General features: G+C 36.0%; 3 protein-coding genes across 10 annotated transcripts in view; 2 read left to right on the top strand and 1 right to left on the bottom strand.

The window, feature by feature from the left end:
* Positions 1-7,396, top strand: part of LOC105225182 (mucin-5AC) — a 41,942-nt gene extending 34,546 nt beyond the window's left edge. Inside the window, exons 2-5 of one of the 3 annotated variants that reach the window (XM_011203525.4) lie at positions 1,590-2,983; positions 5,843-6,424; positions 6,491-7,101; positions 7,161-7,396. In XM_011203525.4, coding sequence (XP_011201827.2) covers positions 1,748-2,983; positions 5,843-6,424; positions 6,491-7,101; positions 7,161-7,212 — 2,481 coding nt within the window. In that variant the 5' untranslated portion in view covers positions 1,590-1,747 and the 3' untranslated portion in view covers positions 7,213-7,396. Of the gene's footprint in view, positions 1-1,246; positions 2,984-5,842; positions 6,425-6,490 lie in introns of those variants that run through there. The other 2 variants (XM_019989864.3, XM_049456396.1) reach the window with 2 other exon arrangements.
* A 739-nt stretch (positions 7,397-8,135) lies between these two features.
* LOC105225178 (mediator of RNA polymerase II transcription subunit 20) lies at positions 8,136-9,213 on the top strand. Its single transcript, XM_011203518.4, has 2 exons — positions 8,136-8,276; positions 8,358-9,213. Exon 2 carries the CDS (start codon positions 8,360-8,362, stop codon positions 9,101-9,103), a length of 744 nt encoding a protein of 247 aa, XP_011201820.2. The 5' UTR covers positions 8,136-8,276; positions 8,358-8,359; the 3' UTR covers positions 9,104-9,213.
* Positions 9,214-11,754: 2,541 nt separating this feature from the next.
* Positions 11,755-15,391, bottom strand: part of LOC105225177 (programmed cell death protein 4) — a 42,133-nt gene continuing 38,496 nt past the window's right edge. For all 6 annotated transcript variants that reach the window (XM_049456423.1, XM_049456421.1, XM_019989861.3 and 3 more), the window contains exon 5: positions 11,755-12,749. In XM_049456423.1, coding sequence (XP_049312380.1) covers positions 12,677-12,749 — 73 coding nt within the window. In that variant the 3' untranslated portion in view covers positions 11,755-12,676. The remainder of the gene's footprint in view (positions 12,750-15,391) is intronic.

Below are 15,391 nucleotides of genomic sequence, written 5' to 3'. Positions count from 1 at the left end.
TCGTTAGAGCACAGGTATGACCTGTGTCAAACGATCTTGGTGGGCAATCGACCGGCCCAAAACGTGAAATTATATACAAACTGAAGTGTTCGCTCAATAAATCCAGTGATTGATGCGATGTGTGGGAAGTGACGCCGTCTTGTTGAAACCAACTGTCCCCGAGGTCACGAGCTTCAATTTCAGGCAACAAATAGTCGGTTATCATGGCGGGATAACGGTCGCCATTGGCGGTTATGTTCTCACCAGCATCATTTTTGAAGACATATGGACCGAAGTTTCAATCGGCTCACAAACCACAAACCGTTTTTTTTTTCTGAATGAAATGGCAGTTCTTGAATCCCTTCAGGTTGCTCTTCGTCTCAAATGCAACAGTTTTGTTTGTGTCCCTACCCATTGAACCAGAAATGGGCCTCATCGCTGAATAAAAGTTGGCTCGAAAAAGGCGTATCTTCTTGCAACTTTTCACGAGCCCATATAGCGAAACGATGTCACTTGGAGATCGAGTTGGTTAAAGTTCTTTGCACAAACTGTATTTTGTACGCTTTCAATTTAAGATCTCGATGTAAAATGCGCCAAGTCGTTTGATACGTCAGTCCGAGGTGCAGCGAACGACTCCGAATCGACTCTCCACGATGATCTTCGGGTACACTCTCAGCTACAGCTAATATATTTTCTTCACATCGTGCTGGACGAGGTCTATTTTGGCGAATATTGCCCAATAATGAATGTTGGCTGGGTCTCAAAATGGGTAATGGGTGGAACGCTTACTGTGTATGGCAATAATACCTCTTTGAAAGACACCTGAAGAAAAGCTATCGAAAATATGCGCTATTGTGACGTTAACAAAATGTATTATATGCTTAAAGTACTGTTATATAAAGAACCTCGTTTCGTTGAGGGTATGGTGGCAATTTTTTTTATATTCAGCGAAGTTGGTATGAGTTTCCTGAGTGACATAACGAAAAAACAACTTTATATCTTTTCACACTATTATTATTATTTTTTGCTTTGATATCTGCTCTGGGGATAATAGAGATAATCACGGCCATTTAATGTTATTTACACACTCTATTAGCACAACACTGATAACACTTTTTGCCATTTTACGAAAAGTTGCATTAATTCTACCGGTAAAATTATGCCCTGACAGTCGGTGGTGACAAACATTTCAGCCCCAGGTGTTTGCTTTGAATCTTTTCTACACTTTTTGCTCAGCTGATAGCAAGAGAGATATGCAATTAACGCTCAGCTGTGTTTAGAATCTAGCTGCAAATGAGTAAGTGAGTATAGAGCTCGGTTGCGACTCTCCACCGGCAACAACACAATGAGAAACACTTCATTCAGCTGATGTTTGCTTAGCGTGATATCGATTACCGTTGACACGCCTCACCTGTCGGCATTTTGCCGGCATGCCGGCGGCAGCGGTGGGGCGTTGGGTTGCACTACGGTCTCAGTCCACATTTGATAAGATACCTTAGAGATAAAAAATACTAAAAACTTCGGGAACGTATGATTAAATTGCTTCGACATACAAATTTGAGGCAAAAAATTTAATCGAAATGACAATTTAAAATTCACTTTGCCAACAGAGCAGTAGGCGTACGGTATTTTCACACATTTAATGCGTAACTACCGTTAATGAAAAGTACGCAGAGTTGAAACTGAAAACTTTCAAAAAACTAGTTGAAATCAAATTTGCTAAAAATAATTTTGCAATTTGTGTAAAAACAAAAAATTTGGAAAAACAATGAACACTATACACGAAGTGCCAATCGGTGATCTCAATGGCAACGAGGCCACGACTATTGCGAGTGTAGTGTCTACCACAAGTCTCTCTAATGCCAGCAGTATTTCCAGCACCAGCAACAGCACCAAAGTCACCATCAACTCCAGCAGTGATACGTCGGTGCCACAGACAGCGAAGTCACAGGACGATTCAAGCACAACAACAACGACAACAACAGCAACAACAAACGGTGAGCCCAAAAACGCAGCGGATAAAAGCAATCAAAACGAAGCTGACGCTCCAACAGCCAGTACAAGCAATAAGAATGCAACAACTACCGCCACAACAACAGCAATCATCAATGGTAACGCGAAGAGTTTACGCAACGATCTCAGTGAGGATCTGAAAATAATCGGCCATTTAAAGAACATCGAGAAGATCAATGAGAAGCGACGACTCTTTCTCAACAACACCATCAGCGAGTACACGATCGATGAGAAGACCGAAACGGAAACCAAGACACAGACGATTAATGGCGCCGAAACGGTACTTAGCGAGACGCGTATACACACACGCGAAGAGCAACAAAATGTTGGTGGCAACAAATTGGGCAGCAGCAGTGCAACCGAACTCAATGGTCATACCAAGGCGACAGCCGCAAACTTTTCAACTACGAAATATGCAACACTACCGCGTTCGCCCGGTACACCGCCACCCAAGCCGCCTATGTTGAGTCGTACACGTAGCATTGGTATTGGTGATCAGCGCTCGTACTCCGCCACCTCGGTGCCAACCACGCCAACCAAAGCAGTAGCAACAACAACGCCAGCAGCAATAGCAGTGTCGCCCACAAATGCAACAGCAGCGCTAGCACCGATTGCTACACCCACACCAACAACAATTTCATCACCCACATCACCTTTGGCAGCCGCGGCTGCCTTGAGCCCGCAAAGCTCGCCAACAAAGAAAGCCACAACTTTGATAACGAGCGCTGTCTTGCCGGAACCGATTAAAGTGGCTACCGTACAGCTGCGTGAAGAGCCGGTGCCGACGTTGCGTCGCATGGTGGAGCGACCGGTCTCACTGTCGCCGGAGGCGCCCAAGCAGATTTCAATAAATCACTATGAACGTCTGATTGAGGAACTCAAGTGCCCCGGCTGTGCCTATCCGATGAAGTCACCGATTTTGTTATGCAAGACGGGTCACAGTATCTGTCAGCAGTGCACTCGCGTGCTCTTACTCTGTCCGCTTTGTAAGGTAAGTGGTTGAATATTCGAATTTTTGTTGCTAAAATTTATTAGTTTCTTTAGTTTTTTAAATTTTACATCGCATATATTAGTCTAGTCTCACTCAATCTTATGATGGTGAAACTTTTTCTCTTAGCATATAAGAAATTTAGGATAGGATGACTTAGGAACCATCTGTAGGAACCATCTCATTCAAATTCCTTCTTTCGGTGAAGTGAACCAGTACTTAACTGACAGTTGGTTAGTAATTAGACATTGAGAAAACGACCTTTAGTCTTATAAGTACTCAACTTCTCCAACTCACATAACATATGTATTTAAGTGCCATTAGTTTCCGCGACAAAAACTCACTTTTCCTATCAATTTTTCCATATTATCACACTTTATATTTGCTTTTGCCGGCATTAAAGTGTCAATATATATATATATGTATGTATATATATAATGTCGCTAAATGTAATTATTTAATTTGGCTTGACGTCAATAATCTTTTTGTCGTTCTGCCGATGAAGCTGATATCATTATTCTTTTTTTAGCTTTTCCATTATACATATAATCTTTAAATCAAAGACAGAATATAATAAAAGTTTGAACAAGAAAGAACGTTAATTCGGCATTTCTTATAGGATAATAGGGTATGAAAATATCTATATCTTGATTTTAATCGATCATTTGGTAACCATATGCTATAGAGAACCGATCTGTCCTAGTTATTCGAAGTTTGGTGTAATAATCCTTGCCGAATCTTTTAAAGATATCTATATAAAGTTTTCCATACGAGGACTTGATTTTGAGCGAACAGTTTGTATGATAGGTACATCTTATAGTGGTCCGTTATCGGCGGTTCCTACACGTGAACAGCTTCTTGGGAAGAAAAGAACGTGTACAAAATTTCTGATCGATGTCTCAAAAACTATGACTAGTTCGCGTATATACTTGACTACATCAAACCAGCTCGTCACGCTGATCATTTTATACTTCAGGCGTTTCTTTCTGTGTGTAATAAACTTCGCGGTAAACTTAAAGTACCGTGTTCAGGAAGAATCCGTAGAATATAAACGGTAACGTCGCAATGTTTCCAAATTCAATATTTATTGGTCCGACGCGTCGAAATTGTCTCCTCATTTAAATGCATTCCTCAAAACTTGGAACACTACGTCGCAGAGACCACTCGTGGCAGCTTTTTCTCTGTTGACATACAGACGAGGGAGATGTGGATGGGGAGAAGTCGCTAGAGAAAAGGTGGGGTGAGCTTTTTCAAGGATAGGTCAAAGCTAGGAGGGAAAGTTGAAGAAGGAGTATTCCCTTAATCTTAACTTTAGACTACCGGACCACTTTAGTGTTTTTCGAGCAGAGTTGGTTGCTATCAAAGCAGCGGTAGACGTACCGCTACGAAGTGTAGCCTCTTTCAGAGACGTATTCATGCAGTAACGCTTAAAAACTTATCGGACGGTAGTGTTCAAAGTGTTATGAATGATGAAAACTTTCTCCTTCATTGTTCAGCGTTTGTAAGACTAAGGCTGAAACATCTCTGCAGTTTTAACTTCGGCGAACCAGTAGACATAGCCGAAACTGGTAATAGCCAGTCGATCTATTTTCTAGTTTTTAGGAGTTTTAGATACCATAATAGACTGTGAGATCCCTCTTAAGATCAACTTCTTAACCTAACCTAAGCTTATCTGTTATTGACTTCGAACTATGGAGTTTATGGATACAATTTCTATAGCTAACAGTGCAATATGTTACATTAACCTGATTGTCTTGTAAAAATATATGTATACATATATAAAATCGTGACAAATATGTTCTTAAGGGGTTATTCAATTAGGAGGCAGAAGAAACCGAAATTTCTGGTGTTTTAACTTGAGTAAGTTAGGCATCCCTTTATCTTATCCCTGATTTTAAGGCTTAGTATTAGTAAGGCTTAGTATTAGTAAAAATATTTATATAGCTGATCTCTGAAAGCTCCTTTCGTTTAAGTAATCTGGTAAATCAAATCGAAGAAATACGCAAAATAAATTTGTTTGACGAAATGGCCGTTTTTCAACAAAAAATCGATTCTTGATGAAATTTCGTTCTTAAAATGTTTATAAAAAATATTTATCGGTGAGAAAAAATGTTCGTTTAATTACTAAAAAATATTTTTAAGAAGCTCGCGTTAAAATTTGTGACTATCGGCTTAACCGTTTTCGAATAATGTTGATCACCGACTTTGAAAACACCATTTTGAGAAAAACGCGTTTAAAGTTTGGCCTTATACTTCCAAGCACTCCGAAACGACTTTTCAAATTTGCGTGTAACTTCGAAAATATTCACCTGAACGATATGAAATTTTCTGGGTGTATTCCTAAATATATGTACATTAAGAAAATAAAATAAAAAGAACGATTTTTTGTAAATTCTAAATGTATATAACCTCTTAGCTACTCTCTCTAGAGTTTAGTTTAAACATTTCATTATCATATTGGGACATATAGTAGGAAATATAGACCCTTAGCCGACAATGTTTTGCACTTCAGCGCGTCACATAAATTTTGATTGCGGCTATTTTCACTGCAATCTTATCTTGCCACACTTTAATGCAGCAAAGACTCGAGTAAAAAATTGAAGTTTTTATTAGCCACCTCAACTTAAATTGTTGTTTAATCAATTGTAGAACCTTTTCAATTCATTTATCTTTTCACATTTCATTTTGAATTATCTAATATGTGAAAGGAAATCGTTGATGAAGGCAAGGTCGAAAGAATTGCTGCATGTACATTTGTATGTAGTTCTATATCTTATCGCTTACGTAAAGAGACCCACTTGAAATTTTTGTTGTACGTGCCTTTGTCCACAAAACTTGTAACTCACTTCTCACTCTCCACAGGAGCCCTTCACCACTATACGCTCTCTCACTGTCGAAGCGCTGTGCTCCAAGGCGCATTTTCGTTGCTCGAATGCCTCGGGCGGCTGTACAGTGCGCCTGCAAATCGATCTGCTGAGCTGGCACGAAAAGCAATGCATCTACAAGCCGATGAAATGCTTTATGGGACGTGTGTGGGGCGATTGCGAATGGGCGGGTCGCGAAGCACACTGGAAGGACCATCTGGAGAAGGATCATGCCGATAAGGTGTTCACCACAGAAACGACCGATATGATTTGGAATATGGGCGTGAAGCAGAAACCGCTTACCGGTTACTATGTCTTCATTGTGTTCGATGAGATGTTCAATTTCTATGAAGTGCATGATAAGGAGCGCATACTCTTCACCATGGCCTGTACATCGACTGTGAAGGAGAAGAAACATAATTACGCCTTCGAGGTGACAATTGTGCATCAGGAGAACGAAGCCATAGCCATAACGCAGAAGTATCCGGTGCATAGTGAGTACGATAAGGACATATTGGCGGAGGGCACTTGCATTAGCATGTCACTAACGGATCTGGCGAAATTCATCGATGAGGATCGGGTATGCAGTTTAAAGAAAAAATATATATTTTTTAGTTTTTTTGATTAAAATTGTGTTTCTTTTCAGTTACTGCATTACCGCGTCCGCATTGTGGAGATAAAGACGCCACGTAAAGTGCGGAATTCGCTGCGCAACAGTCCCCACACCGGTATACATCCGACCGATTTCCAGCAGACACAAATCGAGGGTGTTAATCTGAAGGGCGTGCCAGCGGAGGTGATTGTTACACGTAAATTGGATGACATTCCGTTTGCGGATAACGGTACTGCCGACACACCGCACAGCGGTGGCGCACAATCGGCTGAAGGCGTGAGTGAAACTGAAGGTGAGCGGGTAAAAGTTAAAAGCATTTACAAAGGAAAATTTTCCAGTAATGAAAGCGGCTCCGAAAGCGATCCGGAATTCGAAGCTTTTATAGCGAAGAAATGGGGCACACCACAATTACATTTTAATAGAAAATTTTTGAAAAACAATTCCAATGAGAGCAATTCACCCGATGAGGCGAGCAGTTTGCAGAGACTTGATCGCAGATTTGTGCCGGATGATAAAATTTCAGTGACCAGTACCAATACGAGCTACAAGAAGCGTGTAACGAACTCGTTGCGTAAAAGTTTCCGTGGCTTTAAGACTCCACAGATATTTAATAAGAAGACGGCTACCGATCTAAAAGACAGCAAGTAGTGTACAGAAGCAGTGATAGCAAATGTGTGGACACTCAAAATTAGATTTCTTTCAGAATTTTTACATATATGCGTAGATGTGTTACAAAACTCAAGGATTTGTATTGATGCCAATAGAGGATTTTGGTTTTTGTGGTTGTTTCTTAAGCACTAATGCACGTGTGCAATGAGAAATTACAGCAAAAATCAGTATCCACACATCTTATGAGTACGTATTAGTTCCAAATTTAATAATACATATTTATGTATGTATCTATGTGTGTATTTAATACAATAAATATTAAAAAAACAACTGAGTTTATGGATTATTTTAGAAAACTTATTTTTTTGTGAGATGTTTGCGTTTTTAAGAAACTACTGTCATAAGTTCTGTTACAAGTTCTGGCCGTTTTATAAATGAAACCAAAAAGAAAAAAATGTGTAAGCAAGTAGATCTGTTCGATTTATTAATTTCGCATTCCTGTTCCTCCGGAAAGAGAATGCGTTCGCGAATAGTTTTTATGGCAGAATTGGTTCGAATCCCACGAGGATGACCAATTATGGTCATATGTACACAGTGTAAACTTTGTAACAGAATTTATGGCAGGACTAAGTACACTTGATTGCTCTAATATGTTTTATGCACACATTTATTATTTTGAGTTTGGTACGGTTTAAATGTTTAAACAATACGTTCCCACAAAGTTTTTTGAATTACTGCTCAGGAAACGGCCCTTGTAAACTGCCGGATATAAATTAGTGTCTTTCCGGTTACGTAAAACCAGCTGTTTCGAAAACAACCTATTTTTTTAAATTTCCAAATTATCACAAAGCTATTTAATGTATAGTTAAATTCAAATAGCAGTCCAAAATTCATTAATGCAATTGGTTAGTGGAACAGAGTGGATGTCTCAAAATCAATAAAATAAATAATTATATTTATATGAGGAACAATATTATTTTTCAAATACAAAATTTTTACTAGCTTTATTGAAAAAATAAGTTAAATTTAAAAATATTAAAATAATTGCATATCATTCAATAAAATAAAATTGTAAGAACTGTTGCAATGAATTAGCCGTGCATGCTGTGTTCCATTACTATACCATTTTGTTCCGCTCTAACAGCTGATAGCTTAAACGGCAATTCACAAATTTGTGTGTTGAAAACAAAGCGGATTCAATAAATTTATGGTAAATAGTTTATTTTTTAAGACATTTTCAATATTTTTTTAGTTTCTAAATTTACATTTATATTTGTTCTTTGTACATTAGCAATGGGCGTCACTGTATTGCTGCCATATCAGATACCAGAAGGTAAGACTGGCGCTCAAGCCATTGACTACCTCACCAAGCGGCTTTTGGCATTGGGCGCCATACACACCGGTCAATTCCTGGTCGATTGTGAAACATACATTTCCACACCACAACACGGTCCAGCCAAAACTGTACATGTGTTGCACGATTCTGAATATCCCGCATCCACATTTTCCATATTAGACAATGGCGCCGGCAAACAAATACCACTAGTGGCAGACAACCTATTCGATTTGCTTATGCTGAAAATGACTTCAGTATACACTTCGAAAAAACAAACGAAGATTGAATCGAAAGGTGCGCGTTTCGAATACGGCGATTTTCTCATTAAGTTGGGTTCAGTCACAATGATGGAAAACTTTAAGGGCATACTCATTGAGATTGAATATCGACCATGTGTGGTGCTTTCATATTGTTGGGAAATGATACGTGAAACTTTGCAAGGTTTTCTCGGCATGCCAATTGCCAAAGAATACCCAGCATATTTTTCGCAACAAATAATGAATACTATGGGCCAACAGCAGATACATACGAAACAAAATGAGGTGTACGAGCCAATCGATACGATTAATCAGTATTTGGAAAGTTTCACAAATTATCGCAAACAAAATGTGTTGCCAGTGGCAGGCGGTGCAACGGGTGGCGCGTCGTCAGCACAGAATGCAGCGGCCAATATGCAGGGTGGCAATCAGCGTATGCGGTAGCCGTGTTAATGACTTTGTCTTTGTAGTGATTTTAGGAAATTTATTTTATTTAATTAAGTTAAGTGATGAAGTGTACTGCTGTAATTATTACGTAGCTCGAACATACCCGTAATGTTGTATGAAAGAATAAAGCAACAACTAAATGTAATTTTTTATAAAGAAAAGTTGTTTATTTTTCATAAATAATTTTTTCCCATCTCTATTCGTTTTTTTCCATATTTTAAATCGCATTGTGCTGGTTACGCAGTCGCAAGTTTTCAAAACCTCCAAATATATTTAAAATGAAACACTTTCGTCTATAATTCTTCAATATTTGCAATATGTAGTACGAACTTTATTTTTATGCTTTTTACCTGGTAAGTAATTTTGTATGAAATACATGTATGTATGTATGTAGTACGCACAAATGCATATTATTATGTATTTATATATATAATTAAAGATACATGCTTGTACATATGTATGTATGTATTTAGGTATATGCAAATGTATAGTAATAACGTTTAATTAAAAAGTATAATTATTAGTAAGTAAATATTATAGTATGTTATTTATCGGTAGTTTGCAATAAAAAGGCTACGCGTAGCGCAGCGCCACAATTTGCTTCAATTTTAAATTTCCTTTTGTTTTTGAAAATTTGCAATTACAATAAACATTACACAAATTTAAGTAGATCATTAAAAAAGAAGCAGCCAATTTTTCTAGCCAAAATTTTATTTATTTAAAGTATGCATAAAGTTCCTTATCACAATATAATCTAAAAAAAAGTTAAACAAAGTTCCAAAACTGAAAAGAAGTAAAAAAAAAGTAATTACAATCCACATTGTTGTTGTGATATTTCACTTTTCGTTCACAAAATTTTGCATTTTTCTGACATTTATGTATGAATTATGTTTGATAATGTTGCTTTTTTAATGTCATGTGATTTTCGTTATTTCGAAAGGCTATGTTACGTACACTGAGAGAAAAGAATGTACATTAAATATTTGTTTTCTCTACCAGCAATATTTTTTTTGTAAAGTGTTTTTTTGTTTCTTTAGTTTAAACAAATGCATACACTGTTTAAATAAAAATAAAGTTATATTTATGAATTTTCATTTTTAAAAATGTATGTAAGATCAAACTTCGCATTTTTTGCAAAACTTCTGTGTAAATAATTGAAATTTTAAATGTATGAATGCGCACAGACATAATTTTCGCATTTTTAGGTTATGTTACGCAAAAAAATTATTATTAGTGAGCATAACAAAGAGTATAAATGAAAAATTTAATTTTAAATTAAACTTTTTTAGGTTTTTGGTAGTTTTTGTGACTTTTACAATTGAAAGAAAAGTTACATTATATTTAGTTTTAAGAAAATTATTAGACATTTACAATTTTTTTTTATTAAGAAAATAAATTTATATTAAATAAAAAAATTTATATTAAAAAACAAATTAAATATATATAAAAAAAAATGTATTTATTAAAAAAAAAAAAAATTTATATTAAAAAAAAGTAAATTTATATTAAAAAAAATTAATTTATATTAAAAAAAATATAATTTATATTAAAAAAAAAAATTAATTTATATTAAAAAAAAAAATTAATTTATATTAAAAAAAAATTAATTTATATTAAAAAAAAATAGAATTTATATTTAAAAAACATTTAATTTAAATTTAAAAATAAAATTAGGAAAAGTATTATGCATTCACCATTTAAAGTCGAAAACCATAACTTTTTTACTATAAAAAATAATAATTTATAAAATTGAACTTTAATATTACAATTTTCGATTTAAAATTTACAGCCTAAAAGTAGGCAGCAGCCAGAAAATAACACTCTTTGCTATGCTCACGAAAAGCGCACGCATGCTATAAATTTGCTTTTGCTGTTTTCCAACGTTTTTTACATTTTTGAAGTAATTTAGCTTTTTTTTTAATAAAAAATACAATTCGTGAGAAAACCGCTTTACACCACTAACAGTACCATATAGTTTTTATATTAAAATTGAGTAGCGAAATAATGCAAACTCTTGGCATTTGCTTTTAATTGTAATTATTTTATTTTCGAATATCCAATGCATTACCGCTATAATTGTAAATTTGTAATTTTTCTGTTACGCAATAAACTAGTATTGCTACGCTTGCAAACAAAATGCATATTTTTTAGCTTTAAATATAGCTGAGCTAACGCTGTTGCCTCATACTCGCTCTCTCGCTGCTCTTTGTGACTTTGTGCGCATGCATTCTTAATTTTGGCTAAAATGTAGAGTTCTTGTCTTGCTTTTTTTGAAACCGCTGCCTTTGTTTCAATTTTTGGTGATAATTTGATTTTTTTATTTTTGTATTTGCATTGCAAAATTGTACGCCACAAATAAATTTATGAGTTTTTGTGTAATTTTTTGGTGTATCAATACAATTTAATTTTTTTGTTTTTTTAAATTTTTTTGTGGCTCGCTAAATTTTGCGCGTGTTTGCAAAACGCAAATTATCAACTGCATTGTGTCACACATACATACAAAGAGAAATGTCTAAAAAACAAAAAGGCTACATTTTTATTTCGCGATACTCATCTCGTTTACGTTTTTTTATTATTGCGCAAATTACAAAATTTCAATTTTTCTTTCATCAAATTTCTACTCATAATATTTGCAGTGTTTTCGTTCGTTTCTCTTTGTTTTTTCTTTACAAAAATTTTATATATTAAAAATACAGCAATTATTTACTCATACTTCAGCAAACGTACATATACAATAAATTTGCGAGAATTCAAATCATAGCATGAAAACTTAAAATTACATTCGCTGTCTCAAGTCAAAAAAAAAAGCAGTTCACAAACATGCCTCTTAAATTAATTACAGAAGAGTGATTGATGGACTCATGCCGATCTGCTGGATCGGTGAGTGTGTGGTCTATGCAGAAGAGGAAGTGCTTCGCTCGTGGCCACATTACAGCGTATTTATCACGGTCTCTTGTGTTTGCTATTCGATTTTTGTGATTATTTGTTATTTCCATGCGACTGTGTATTGTTACAACAACTGCAACAAACATATCGGACTCCTACAACATTCATTGGAGCAGCACAATGAAAGCTGTCAAAAAATTTAGTTGTTGTTGCTTTATAATTTGTCGAATTTGCAATTCCGTAGATTTTTGCGCTCACTCTTCCATCTCGTTGTTTATTGCTGCTCCGCAGGCTTTGCAAATTTGTTATAACCCTGTTGTAGTTGTTGGTTTTTTATGCAAACAAATTTGTAGTGAGGAAAATAATTGTATGTTAAATGTTCACACTTCTGGCTTTTTCTGCATTTCGTCGTCTAATTTTTAACGGTCGGTTGTCATTTATATTTCCATTTGTTTTTGTTGTTTTATTTTTTTTCTTTAGAGCTGTTGATAATACTACCTTTTTTCGTTTTACTTTTTGTTGCTGTTGATTAATGTTGTTGTGGTTTTTCATTTGTCAGTTGTTTTTGTAGAAAGAATGCAGTTATTTTGTGGTTAAAAAGTGCTTGATGTTGTTGTTACTTAGTTGTGGTTTGTTGTTTTGTGTGTGTGTGTTTAAATTGTAATTAATTTGTTTCGTTTCTTTTTAGTCACGAATTGGAATAGTTTGTGGCTTAATATGGCCACCGTCTCCTTCGGAGACAAAACGTTTACGTCCTCTGCAAAGAAGAAGAAGAGAAAATAAAGTTAGTTGTATGCAATTGTTTTTGTAGATTTTTATAACTATATGTAATTTTGTATAATAAATTAATACAAAATTTATTTAAATAACCTAAATATAATTTTTTAAAGAATTTTTTAAAGAATTTTTAGGTTAGATATTGATATTTTGTGTATCAAGTGGAGAGAAGAAAGTTAATATAATCTAAAGCGTTTTCTTTTCTCACAAAAATGTTACGAGCTGTCAAAGTTGCGAATTCTTTTATCAAATATTGTCTTCTAAACAGGCAGAAGTGCAACATTTTCTACCCTCTGAAAACGAAAAGAGTGTCAATTGCCTCGTGAATTTTTATTTATGGTTTCTAAAAAGTTTCAAAGTATTTTAATTAAATAAAAGAAAAAGTGTTAAGCGTTTTTTCATTAGTTTCGTAAATTACAGTTTAAAAAATTTTGTATATTGTATGTTCTAATTATTAATGAAAACAATGCAACAGCTGATTTATAATAGGGTGCCAATTGTTTGTTCTTTTATAATTTAAGAAATTAAATTTGCAGGGTGTAATGGAACATTTGTAATAAGCTGATAGTAGTAAAACATATTTATATATAAAAAAAATATAAAAAAAAATATAAAAATATTTTTACATTTTGATTTAAATGTGAAATAAAATATTTTACCTAATTTTCTCCTTAAACAAAATATCTAAGCCACACAAAAGACGATTCATTTAATGCCACTAATGGCAGCGGCTAGATAAAGCACACCAAAGGTGCGTAACGAAATCAAAAGTGAAAGTAAGAGTTTGATTTTCATTGATTTTATGACTGCATTCACCGCATGCGCGCATATTTTGCACTAAAAAAGCCTTAAAGCGACCCGCACCGCCAACTGCTATTACTATCGCCCATCAATAGAGAGCTCCTAATGGAGATGCCGACACATCCAGCACACTCAGGCAGCTGGTTGCTCTCACGGTGGTTGTTGTTGTTGCACACTGCTCAATATCTTGCAGGGATGGATGCATGAATGAAAAGTGCGCCTGGATGTTTGTTTTGATTACTGCAGTGGCTGGAACGTGCAACGCGTGTGCGTTGGTGTACGCAATACTTGCCGCAGCAGGACCGGTTTCTCAGGACTCAGCCGAAAGCTTTCGGCACGTTGACGTATTTACACCCCACATGCATATGTATGTACACAGCATGGTAATTATTTACGGAGAGTTCTAGAGAAGCTTTTTAGAGCTCTGCGGCGGCATTGAGAAGTTCATTGTGTGCGGCGAAACATTGGGTCAATGAAGTTTTTTGACCGTTTCTGGGGTGGTGGAGGAACTTGTGTCTGAATGCATGTGAGGATGTAGTCTGAATATTTATTAGTCGAATAATGTAGCATTTGGAAGAAAAATCCAAGGTAGACCATTACGTAATATTGCAATAAAAATGTAATAAAAAATGGAAAGGAGATGTGTAGTGAAATTAGAGATCCTTGGAAAAATGTTTAGCTGTGAGTTTCCGAAAAGTTTTTTAGTTTGGAGAATAAATGTAGGCAACAGTGCACGAAAAATGAGGAACAATTAGTGGCGAGGTCGAAATATCCGAGTCCGTTCCGGTTACTTAGAACCGACTGCGGTGGGAACGGCATCCTCGGTTTTCTCTCTATAGCACTGGTACGTAATGCTGACCTTACTTTTGACGTTTAAAATCCAATTTTGCTCAAAGAAACACGAAAAAATCGAGTTTGTCAAACCTATTGACGAAAATAGTGATTTTAAGCATGCTAACAGAATTCTATAATCTCATAATACTTAGGGATCTTCTGCTACACAAAACATTCAGCATATTTCAGCACATTTTTCGAACTTAATTTAAGTTTTTGACGGTTTCCTGGAAAATCTATTTTCGAAATATTTTCTAGAAACTGCCGAAGAACCCAAGCCACTACCCCACGTGTATACAACCTCACATAAGTATCTACGTGAGCTTTGCAAACATAAATTAAAGGAAAGAAAACTGTCGTTCAACCGACCAACGCATGTACACGGCTGATGGCCACCTAGTCGGGCATGATTGCGTGTGCAACTGCACCGGAGATCACATCAGCCGATCTCATCATATTTTGCAGCTAATTTTACAACTCGAACACTTCTAAAGACGCAGCGTGTTAGCTGGCAGCTAGTCGACTGTTCGTCGTGAGTTCATTCACCCGCTGACCTTTTTTTGCATTCCCTCATTTTCTCACTCAGCGCTGCGGCAGCAGTGACAACAGCAAAATGAACGCACGTTGGGCGGCAAAGCAGCGGCAGCAGCAACAGCAACTGTAAGTGGAGGAGCGCAAAAACAGCTGCTGCACACCCGACCCAGGCAGCCTGCGTGGATTGTATTTATCAGCGTTTGCAAAGCAAAGCCTTTTTCTCGGTCTCATGCTGTTTTCTGCCGCCTGCGCTTTTTGTGCCATTCTTCCATTTCGTTGCAGCGCTAATACATACATATATTTTGGTATTGACTCTTTTCGCTTTTGGATTTTGCTACTGTCTGCTGAAACAAGTTTTCGTTGCGTTTGTTATTGGTGTATTTGCATGCCACTGCTGTCGCCGCGCGCCAATTGCGCTCCATCGGGGGTTACAAGATCGCCTGATCGCTTTTT

Source organism: Bactrocera dorsalis, chromosome 4, assembly GCF_023373825.1.
Source record: "Bactrocera dorsalis isolate Fly_Bdor chromosome 4, ASM2337382v1, whole genome shotgun sequence".
Taxonomy (NCBI): domain Eukaryota; kingdom Metazoa; phylum Arthropoda; class Insecta; order Diptera; family Tephritidae; genus Bactrocera; species Bactrocera dorsalis.
The sequence above is the reverse complement of the archived record's forward strand: the minus strand, read 5'-3'. Positions and strand labels throughout refer to the sequence as shown.